At 36.0% G+C, this 11,955-nt stretch overlaps 1 protein-coding gene across 3 annotated transcripts in view; it reads right to left on the bottom strand.

Moving 5' to 3' along the window:
• Positions 1-11,955, bottom strand: part of PPP3R1 (protein phosphatase 3 regulatory subunit B, alpha) — a 73,461-nt gene that overhangs the window by 3,058 nt on the left and 58,448 nt on the right. For 2 of the 3 annotated variants that reach the window (XM_003309044.7, XM_016948660.3), the window contains exons 3-5: positions 6,601-6,777; positions 5,338-5,397; positions 4,552-4,736 (exon numbers count right to left, since the gene is read on the bottom strand). In XM_003309044.7, the coding sequence (XP_003309092.1) occupies positions 4,552-4,736; positions 5,338-5,397; positions 6,601-6,777 (422 nt within the window). Of the gene's footprint in view, positions 1-4,551; positions 4,737-5,337; positions 5,398-6,600; positions 6,778-7,005; positions 7,127-11,955 lie in introns of those variants that run through there. The other variant, XM_063789032.1, reaches the window with a different exon arrangement.

Raw genomic sequence — 11,955 nt, 5'->3', positions numbered from 1 at the left:
TAGTATCTGTATCATTTGGGGGGAATGTTTTATTACATTTAATCTACATAAAGAGAATGCATAGGTCATAAATGTCCACAGTTTGATGAATTTTCACAAAGTAAACACCCAATAACCAGCACCCAGATCTTCCAGTCACCAGACATCTCCCCTCCTCCCACCCCCCCCGCCCCCCCCCCCCACACACGACCAGTAGCTACTATTTTCTGTTTCTGTACATTTTATAAATGGAATCTCTTTCGTGTCTGGCTTCTCTCAACTTTATGCTTGTGAGATTAATCCATATTGTTATGTGTATTTGTTATCTGTATTATTTTTAAATTCAAACTAAAAAAATAGTCCCTTTATTTGAAAACTAAAGCATAAAGTGCCAACGAATTCTACAACTCCTGCTGTGGGAAAAAAAGCAGTTTGTCACCCTGCCCTCATTCTCTATTTGCTTTTATGCAGTGGCAATAATTTAAAGTTTTCAGCTGACTTGCACTATTTACCTCCAGGTCTCTTAAGATTTTTAGCTTTCACATACTTCTCTTCCCTCTATCTCCTACCCTACACACTTCACAAACTCTGTACCATTCCAATGGCTTTATCTTTATTTTCATCAGAAATTCAGCATTTTTCAGCCGGGTGCGGTGTCTCACGCCTGTAATCCCAGCACTTTGGGAGGCTGAGGTGGGCAGATCACTTGAGGTCAGGAGTTCAAGACCGGCCTGACCAACATGGTGAAACCAGGTCTCTAATACTTAAAAAAAAAAAAAAAGATTAGCCGGCATGACTCCAGCCTGGGCAACAAACTGAGGCAACACTCCCTCTCAAAAAAAAAAAAAAAAAATCAGCATTTTTCATTGTTATAACTATACAATACAGATAAACAGAACTATGTATTATGATTACTTTTTCTTTCCTGCACATTTGTTTGGTACACAGTTAATTCCTTTGCTGGGTGTTCTATGTAATTATAATACAACCCCTAACTTTTGTTCTAAATACATTCAACTAAAAATATTATGTAATTCTATCAATTTTATTGTCTTGAAAGCACTCTTTGAGCCTTCCAACCTGCTGCACTCTAGACTTTTTGTCTCCAGGCCTGTCATCTCTGGCGCTCTTCATCATATTGGGGATCCTCCCTCTCACCATGCTGGACCCTCTGCTTCCTGGATCCTACACTCTCTACTTGTTTGATTTATGACCTTATTGCAGTGGGAGCACATCCTCCAGTAGTTTCCAAAATGAGAAGGCCTTACATACCTAAAAGTGTCTTTCTACTACCATTTGAGTGTATAGAGAATTTTAAGTTGGAAATAACTGTCCCTCAGAATTGCAAAGGCAAAATGCTCCATGTTCTTGTGGGTTTCCCACACTGCTACTAAGAAATCTGGTGCCATTATGACTCCTGGTTGTTTATATGAAGCCCTTCTCCCAGCACTCCACCCTACCACCCCAGCTCTTTGGAAATCTGCAGAACCAGTTATTTGTTCCCACTGTCTCAAAATTTCATGACAGTGTGCCCAGGTCCAGATTATTTTTACAGACTATGCTAGATGCTCCATTAGCCCTCTCAGAAAACATATTATTTTTGGCTTTGGAGTATTGTCTTGATTCATTTTTGATGATTTATTTCCCTCCATTTTCCTTCTGGAATCCTGGCATTCGGGTGTTACAACTCCAAAAATAGGTATGTAAAATTACATTCCCAAGAGCTTTTTTATATATTATCCAACTTTTGTTTCAAAAATTCAATATACAATATCCCCAAGGATAATGACAGGTTTCAGTTTTCCTTTTAAAATTTTTACTGGTCTTGTCTAATCTGTTTGTTTTGAACTTATTTTTTTGGACCTGGTTTCATCTTTATATTCCATACACAGAGGTTTCCTTCAGTGTTTGGTGAGATCCTTGGCTTTGCTTCTGTAGAAAGGGCACTGGAACTCTGGGTGAATGATGGGGCTGTTGAGTGAGAGTTATACTTTGAATGATCTGGTAGCACCATTTCTTTGGGGAGATAAGATTTCCTAAAGAGGGCTCTTTCCCATCTCTTACCTAGACAGTGTAAGTCCAGCTGCTAGGGAGTCAGGAAGTCAGGTACAGAACAAGGGCACAGATGCCAACATGCAAATATGCTTACTGTCACTTAGCTCCCCAACACATATACCTCATCTCTGCCTCATGTTTCCCAGCCTAGAGACTCTCCCCAATCTCTTGATAGGGTGCAGGAGAGAGAGCTGTCCAGGGGAACAGAGTAGGGAAGGCGATCTTGTGTGTTCCAATTCCTTCTTAAAACAGACTTTAACCAGTCTTTCTGTTTTTAGCCTCACTTTCATCCTCACTTCCAGTTGCTTGTGCCATCAATTTCTGAGCCTTTCACGGATTCTCCATTATAACCCAGCTTGTTTCTCAGATTTCCAAGCTGATAAAGCTTAGAATCATTCTGCTAGGTTAGTTAACCATTCAACTTTCTAAACGTTCTAAATTACCAAATTTAGAGCTGTCTCTTCTCTGCTCTTCATTTTTGTCCTTGTGAGTTCATAACCCTTTCTAATTCATTGCATTTTATTGGAGTTTGGGGAGGAGGTAAAAATAAATTATACATGGGTTCAATACACCAACTTTAAGCCTGTCACTAATCATCTGTAAGAATTATTTGTATACATTAAGTACTCTGAAAATTTTAAAGTACATATATAGTATGCAATCTTTTAAAATAACTTCCAATCTTTCACTGTTATAGCTTGAGAAGTCAACATAAAAAGAACTCAATGAAGCCAGTTACAAGCGCTTGATCAATGTTTAGAAAAGTTGGTTTTAAAAACACAACGAACATTTTTCTCCACTCGTAAACTATGCCCCTTAAAAATACAAGCAAAAGGCAACTGATTACAAATACTGGTGGCCAGACACAGTGGCTCGTGCCTGTAATCCCAATGCTTTGGAAGGCTGAAATGGGACGATCGCTTGAAGCTAGGAGCTGGAGACCAGCCTGGGCAACATAGCGAGACCCCTGTCTACAAAAACTTAAAAATGGGCCAGGCGCAGTGGCTCACGCCTATAATCCCAGCACTTTGGGAGGCCAAGGCAGGTGGATCACAAGGTCAGAAGATCGAGACCATCCTGGCCAACATGGTGAAACTCCATCTCTATTAAAAATACAAAAATTAGCTGGGCCTGGTGGCATGTGCCTGTAATCCCAGCTACTCAGGAGGCTGAGGCAGGAGAATCACTCGAACCAGGGAGTCGGAGGTTGCAGTGAGCCAAGACTGTGCCAAAAACTCCAGCCTGGTGACAGAGTGAGACTCCGTTTCAAAAAAAAAAAAGAAAGCTTAAAAATAAACTAAAATAAATATTGGAAAATAAACTCGAAACTTAGCTTATGTCTTCAATATAGATAACAGCATTATTTCTATATATAAAAGATATATTTTAATTTCCTTCCATTGATGTGATATACTTATTACATTTTATATTTGCTAAATGCAAGTAATCTTCATTTATATATTATATTTATATATTTATATTTCTTATATTTATATTATATTTATAATTTATATATTATATATGTAAAATATACATAAGATATATATGATATATTATATACATATTATATATATCTCCCCTCTTCCAATACCATTGAAGCCAAGAATTTTCCATTTATTTTATTCCCCTAAGGCTTAGAATTTCTCTTCTTTCCTTCTTTTGAAAACTGGCTGCTATTTATGATGGCACAACCAGCCTGGTCTCATGTCACACTCCACCAAATGCCAGTTCACAGTGATCCTTGGCAATGGTGAAGGAGGTAAAACGGAAGGGACAGAAATGGCTTGCGGTAGCGCCCCCTGGGAGTAGTTCAGTGTCTTAAAAGTCTCAAACCCATCTAACTCTTCCAAAAAAAGACGCAGTCTATTCTTTACAGTGCCACCCCACTTTTTGAAAACATAATAAAAAGATGGTTTTTGCTTAAGGATAATATGAACTTCTACTTAAAGGTCAAAGTAGCTACACTTCAGTTCTCGCATAACACACAACTATCAAAATCACTTGTTTTTCCTTAGATGATTTACATTTAAAAATAAAAAGGAGGAAGAAAACCTTTCTATGGAAGCATCCAATCATTACTGACAGAAAAATTTCAGAACTTTGTTATCTTTGCCTCTACTCTGGATGCTCTAGTTTTCTCTAGTATCTCTAGCTTGCAGTTTAAAATCCTTGTAACACATCAAAAAGCCTACTCTCTGTTTTTAGGGCATAAGTAGAGAAGAGAAGCTAAGTGGTTGTGGTTGTGCTTCTGTTCAGAAGCAATGAGTGATTAAATGAACCTTAAGAGTATAACCTAGTTGTAATTTGAGAGGCTACCAACAATAAGTAAAGTAGTATCCTTGGGAATAATAATTGTTAATTAATAATTACAATGAAGAACACATTTCAAAACAATACGGGCAATTAGGAAAAATCAAATATTTAAGTTTTTAGGACAAAATATGGAAATTCTCTATTAAGTGGTTTTTAAAATATGTTGCTGAAACATAACGGAAGAACCAGCTCTTTTGTACTTACAGCACAGAATTCTTCAAAGGATATTCTTCCATCTCCATCCTTATCTGCATTTATTATGGTTTTGTCTACAATTTGCTGTAACTGTGTATCTTTCAGATTGTTCCCCACCATCATCTTCAATACCTGGAAGAGTTCCCCATTGGAAATATAGCCATCTTTATCCATGTCATAGATACGGAAAGCAACTAAAAAAAGGGAAGGAAAATCAATTCCAATTACAAAGCAATCACAAGTAAATGCTTTCAGTAAGAAAGAAAATAGTAAACTGACAAACATCAAAATTATGACTATGAGGATGTCTCCTTCCTTAAAATAGAGTTGTCCTTAGGCACAGTTTAACATAGTTGGTTAAAAGTATGGGCTTTTGAGACTGCCTGAGCAGATTTAGTGGAGCTTAGAGTAGGTTAACTATCCCTGCTAAGCTTCAGTTTCTACACAGATAAAACTGGATATAGTAACAACTCCAACCTCTCCGGTTCTTTAGAACATTTCTTCCCACTTTCACTAAAAAAATCTCTTCTCTAAATTACATATGTAGTTTACATGGCTGTTTTCAGCAGAAAGAAACTGTTTTCCTTCTATCCAACTAAAAGCAGCAATGACACATTATTCAAATATAGTAGTTGCAAATGTCCTAAAAGGATTTTCACCAGAATGTAAAATTTCAGTTATGTCTAAGGATCTGGAATAAAAGACATCTTTTTCATTATTTTAAAAAGCATTCTATAATACAGTATGAAATGATGGTAGTATAAGAGAATGAAGTCAGTGAAGAAAAATACTTACACCTCAATTTCTGCTCCTTATCTCCTTTGACACTGAACTGAGAGACGCCCTCAATGAATTCTGAATAAGAGTTAAAAATGTTCACAAATCAGAGCTTCCAATTTTTTACACAAAAAACATATTTACCTTACATACCCACAAAAGGATATTTCCTTGCTGCAAAACAGAAGTACTACTAGCAACGTTTAAAAATAAAATTGCCAAATTTGAAACCTCAACAAACAAGGTCTCTCTGTATTTTTTTTATTTGAACTTGGAGTAATCTAAGGTCAATCAATTTGAACAAACATTTGTTAAGTGCAAGATAAAAGAACACTCAAAACATATTATTTAAGTTGTTTAACTCTTTCCTCTTAGAATATGACTGTAACAAGGGGCTTAAAAAAAAAAAACCCACTATAAATTGTTCTGACACACACAAAAAACTTTAGACTTGTTTCAAAATTGTGAATCAAATATGCTGTTAGAAGTTTCATGACAAATGATCATTTTTCTTCACTGCCTGATAAGCACTAAATCATAATCAGTTTTATATCCCTCCACTTATAATTCTGTTCTCCAAACTAAAATAAAATCTATTGACAAATCCCTTGTGAAATGTTTATTTACTTGTTAAAACAAACAAAAAAAAAACTGGCTTGGCCCAGTGGCTCATGCCTGTAATCCCAGCATTTTGGGAGGTTGAGGCACGTGGATCACTTGAGGTCAGGAGTTCGAGACCACAGCCTGGCCAACATGGTGAAATCTCGTTTTTACTAAAAATACAAAAATTAGCCAGGTGTGGTGGCACATGCCTGTAATCCCAGCTACTCAAGAGGCTGAGACAGGAGAATTGCTTGAACTCAGGAGGCGGAGGCTGCAGTGAGCCGAGATTATACCACCACATTCCAGCCTGGGCAAAAGAGCGAGACTCCATCTCAAAATAAATAAATAAATAAATAAAAGGAATTGCAGCTTCTAATGTATATACGAATATACAGTATTGCCCTAAAGTGAGATTAATTTTCTAAAAAGAAAGGAAATACTGAGTCTCCCCTGCTTTTTGGTAGATTATACTAAAGAATGACTTAATCATTTATGAACCACAAAGTAAAATGTCCTAGTTCATTAAGGTGTATATGCCACAGACGCTGAGGTTTTAACATAATCTATTATTGTAAGGTCACAAGGAATATAAGCACTTTTTTTTTTTTTTTACACAGAGCTGTAAGAATACAAATAGGTTAGATAACTTGTGGTTATAAAAAATAACTACTTTCTTACCTTTAAAGTCTACTTCTCCATTCCCATCTGTGTCGAATATATCTATTACTCGCTGTACTAAAGGATTCTGTTGTAACTCAGGCAGAGACATGAACTCTTCCACACTCAAAGAACCAGAATTGTCCAAATCAAGCTTCTTAAATCTCTTTCCTAGCCTTTTAATTTCATCCGCATCAACTAAAAGCAAACAAAAAAGGAAGCAAGAATTTTTTAAAAATGTTCCCAAATCCTTTCTAATGGGCAGTAGCAAGATTTTAAAAAATTTTGTAATAGTTATAGGGGGGAAAAAATCCAACAGTTATCCAATAGTTTAATTTCCAATTTGATAAAAAGAGGTATATATTATAATGTTAACGAATTTATTCTAATAGAGTAAGTACAGCATAAATACTTGTATTTGGTTACCTTTCTGTTTGTTTGCACCTGCCATTACATACATCCGCTGTATGCTGAGTCTCAAGATATTCCAGGCCGGATAATGCTAAGCTGATCATGGAGGTCACAAAAGATTATTTCAGGACTGACAATGCTAAGCTGATCACGGAGGTTCTACCAGACAGGTTCAATCAACCTCTGTTCTGTAAACCGAAGTACTTTCATTTTCATTTTTCTTGTTAAATTTTAATTTACTTTATTTCTAATAGTTCATGGCTCAAAAATTCAAAGGGTATTCAAAATTCAAAGTTTCCCTCCCTTCCCACCCCGAGATATCCATTTCCTTTCTCTGAAAGCAACGTTGCCAGTTTCCTAAATATTCTTCCAGAGATACTTTGCAAGTTTGAGCAAATAAGCCAGTTTTTACTTAACAACCAAATAGCTAACAAAATTCACTTGTCAACACTTTAAAAGAGAAAGAATAACTAAAAAGAAATGTTTACATTAGTTTGTAAGTAATCCATAAAAATTCAGTGTCAGGTCTCTTATATAAATTCTTGAAACAACAGGTTTAAGCTATTTTCTTCTAAATTACATCATTTTCATTCCTTTAAAATATCTGACTAATATACATAAGTAATTTTGATCATGACTTTATAGAAATAATTACAAATATATTTTTTAAATTAAATACAATGGGCCAGGCGCAATGGCTCACGCTTGTAATCCCAGCACTTTGGGAGGCCAATGTGGGCAGATTACTAGAGGTCAGGAGTTACAGAACAGCCTGGCCAACATGGTAAAACCCCACTTCTACTAAAAATACAAAAATAAGCCGGGCATGGTGGCACGCACCTCTAATCCCAGATACTCACGAGGCTGAAGCAGGAGAATCACTTGAACCCAGGAGGCGGAGGTTGCAGTAAGCTGAGATCATGCCACTGCTTTCCAGCCTGAGTGACAGAGTGAGACTCCATCTCAAAAAATTAAAAATAAAAATAAATTAAATACAACAACTTTTAAAAAGAAAATTAAGAAGGCAAATGTTATACTGCCCATGAGTATATATGTATTATGGCCCACAACACTAGAAAAGAGTACAAATACAAGCTGTTTTGACAGCTTAAATATATGGCATCCTCACTGTAAGAACTTAAAAATTAAAGCATATATTTTAAATATAAATTATATTAAAATAGAACTATATACTATCAAAGTAAAAACTACAGCTACAAGATGGTGTTCTAATATGAATTAGTTCACACGTAATTCGTAAAGAGGAAGGAGAGTAGTATTGTCAGTAATCATGGAAATTTCATTGGTTCACAGGGATTTTTCACAGTAAAGGATCAGGGCAAGTTTCTCTAAAAAAAAAAAAAAAAAAAAAGGCTGGGCGCAGTGGCTCACACCTGTAATCCTAGCACTTCAGGAGGCCAAGGCGGGTGGATCACCTGAGGTCAGGAGTTTCAGACCAGCCTGGCCAACGTGGTGAAACCTCGTCTCCACTAAAAATACAAAAATTAGCCGGGAGTGATGGCAGGGCGCCTGTAATCCCAGGTACTTGGGAGGCTGAGGCAGAAGAAGCGCCTGATGGGAGGCGGAGGTTGCAGTGAGCTGAGATCGCGCCATTGAACTCTAGCCTGGGTGACAAAAGGGAAACTCCGTCTCAAAAAACAAACAAACAAACAAAAAAAACCCCTCAATATATGAAGACCTTAAGAAAACAATAGTGAAGAGGTGCCTTCCTTTAGAGAAAACAAGTTTAGGGGCTTTAAGAACCTCAAGTCTTTCTAAAATTGTTATGTTGTCTGGTGAAAACTAAGGACACAGATGAAGTTGTGAAGACAATTTCTTTTGTTTTTATGCTCCCCCTCACCCCCACAACTATTAATAAAGGTAGGCATACATTGGCTCACTACTGAATTTTAGAAAAGTAGTTTCTACTAAAGCAAATAACTTCAACCTGTACCATACCTTAAAAGAAGCACAAGTCCCCGTTTAAGGCTCATAAGTGATGGGCTATGGTGTTTCATTTGTACAGTTAATTTGTACTTGCATTTTTAAGATCATTACTGTTTATGTTAATACTCTGTTACAAACAAAGCTGCGTAATTTGAATGGTCTACTCTATCCATATTTTTCCCAGATGTGATTTCATGGCATCTGAGGTTTTCTAGAACACATGTATCAGAAATGCTGTGATGAAAAATTTATCTAAATACTGCTGCAAACACCAAAATACACATACAGTCAGTCATGCGTCACTTAACGATGGGGTTACATTGAGAAACACATCATTAGATTTCGTCATTGTATGAACATCAGACTGTACTTACACAAACCTATGTGGGACAGCCTACTACACACCTAGGCTATATGGTCCAGCCTATTGCTCCTAGGCTACAAAATCTGTACAGCATCTTACTGTACTGAATACTGTAGGCAATTGTAACACAATGCTAAATATCTGTGTATCTGAACATATCTAAACATTCAAAAGGTACAGTAAAAGTATAGTATGAAAATTTTACTTAAATGGTACATCTGTATAGGGCACTTACCATGAAAGGAGCTTGTGGGACAGAAGCTGCTCTGGGTGAGCCAGTGAGTGACTCGTGAGTTAATGTAAGGGCCTAGGACATTACTGTAGACTTTATAAACTCTGTACACTTAGGCTACACTAATGATGCATTACTCAATGCAACTCGTTGTTAAGTGACACATGACTGTACATGTATTTTCAGCTCCATTATAATCTTACGGAACCACTGTGTATATGTGGTCAGCCACTGACCAAAAATTATTATGTAGCACATTAATGTATATAAATAATCTGATAAAAAAGTTCATATAAGCACTTCATAAGCACATCAACTACACAAGCATTTTATCCCTCTATTAAAGAGTATTCCTTCTTTAATGGAATATGTGACATAACTGCAAACTGTTCAAATAAACCTTATTTCCCCATTTTCTATCTATAAAATGACACACCCTTACTCTTGAAAGAGAAAAAATATAATGAAAGTCCTACAAATGCTTTTCGCTTATTTATTTATATGTCTACTCCACCTCAGGGCAGAGTCCATGACTTTTTCATTGGTGCTCTGAGCATCACATATAACAGGTGCTTAATTATGGTTTTAATAATGTTTTAAGTATTAATAAGTATTTCAAATGTAAAACTTACTGATTAAAATTCCATCAGTATTTAAAACTACTAGCTAACCAGGTACCAATCAGCAAACCATTCAGAACAGTGTCTCAAAGTTCATAGATTTTGCTGAAGAGCTACCCTCTCCACGCTTGCCTTAATTTTTTACACATATACCAAGGATTAGTTAATTATTTTCTTCTTCCAATCTTGAGTTTTGCCTTAGTTTACAACCATAGACTAGGAAAGGTGACAGGGAATTTAAACATAATAGATCACAAAGGTGATCTATTATGAGTAGATAAGAAAAGATAATGTCTCCACAAACTTTAAGTGGACAAATCAGGATCATTTCTTCTAGGCTGTATGATTAATGGGAAGAGGAAAAGCAGAAACGTAGTATCATAATATTTATGCAAACTATTTATTAGTCTATTTATTGAAGTGGGGACATTAATTATAGTTTAGAAAGTTGTTTATCAAGAAACTAAAATTTAGGCACTTAAAGGATTGTTTTGGCTACTCAGAAAACTCCTCCAATCAAGAAGATAGCATTTCAGTCTTAATAAATGAATAAAAAATATTAAGAATACTTGAAAATCATAATCATAAATCAAATAAATATATGTGGTTCAATCCATCTTCTTTACATTGCCAACAGTAATCTTTCTAAAAGGCAAATTCAGCCAAATGGCTAGCTCCTGTGCTTTACATTTTCTAGTGGCTTTCTAATACAAAAAGTCTAAAGTCCTTGGCAATACTTAGCCTCAAATTTAAATTTCCATCTTATCTCTTTCCCCATTTCCTTTTCTTTGGCTACAATGCTCTTGGCACATCTCTGCTAAAGTATAGATTTTATACCTCCATTTCCTTATAAACCTCCTGCTGGAATGTCCTTGCCTGAATTCTCCATTTATGAGACACCTATCAATTTTTCTCTGATAAAAGAAAGGGGTTACTAATGATTTATCTTATAGTTGTATCATTATCTCACTCCCTGGCAAAGGCCCTTAGAAGGAGTAGTTAAATTTTATTTACTTGTTTTAATATCTTATGAAACATTATAAAGTAGTTGATATCTGCTCTGGATGAGTAGTCAAAACTTTCCTCAAAGGCAAAGCAATGTGCCAGTGATCACATTTTACCTTGACAATAAATGACTTCTTAAAAAGCCCCTTTAATATGACTAGGAGGGAACAAGCTCTATCTAATCTTTCCATTCATCATCATTCCCACATACCCCATGTAGCTAAAACTGATCTTGAGCTAAGAAGCCAGTGCAGCATGTATGGAGGCAGTTATCTTTTCTCCAACCACTCATTTATTTCCTCATCTCCCTCCCCTCCTTTCAGCTACGATTACGATGATGAGTAAGATGGACTAAATACTCAGTATTTACAATCTAGTCGAGGCTGAGCAACTAGAGGAATCCATACCTAAATATCCAGAATATTTTTAAATGGCCAGCTTGGAAAGCAAAGCCAGGAAAAAATTTTAAAGCCAAGATCTACGAAAGTCAGCTTTCAAGAACAAATGGTAAATATAGTTATTTTAGGTATCAAACAAAATGATTTATTTGGTCATTACTGGCACCTGAGGGGCAGTTATTTAAGCACTTCCACTTGCCAGCAGTGTTGCTGTGCTGCAGTAGGATATTAGAGTATGAAACAGAGTTTTAATTCTTGAAATATCGGCATTAGCAATCACCTACAAATTAGGAACAGATCTCTAAAGCAGATCAAACCCATCTTGTTAGCACCATTAAATTTAGTTTCAGTATATTTATAGAAGATCTGCACTTAGTACCAGTTAAATACTGAAGAACA

The sequence above is a fragment of the Pan troglodytes genome, chromosome 12, assembly GCF_028858775.2.
Source record: "Pan troglodytes isolate AG18354 chromosome 12, NHGRI_mPanTro3-v2.0_pri, whole genome shotgun sequence".
NCBI classification, from domain to species: domain Eukaryota; kingdom Metazoa; phylum Chordata; class Mammalia; order Primates; family Hominidae; genus Pan; species Pan troglodytes.
This window is presented reverse-complemented; position numbering and strand designations above follow the sequence as displayed.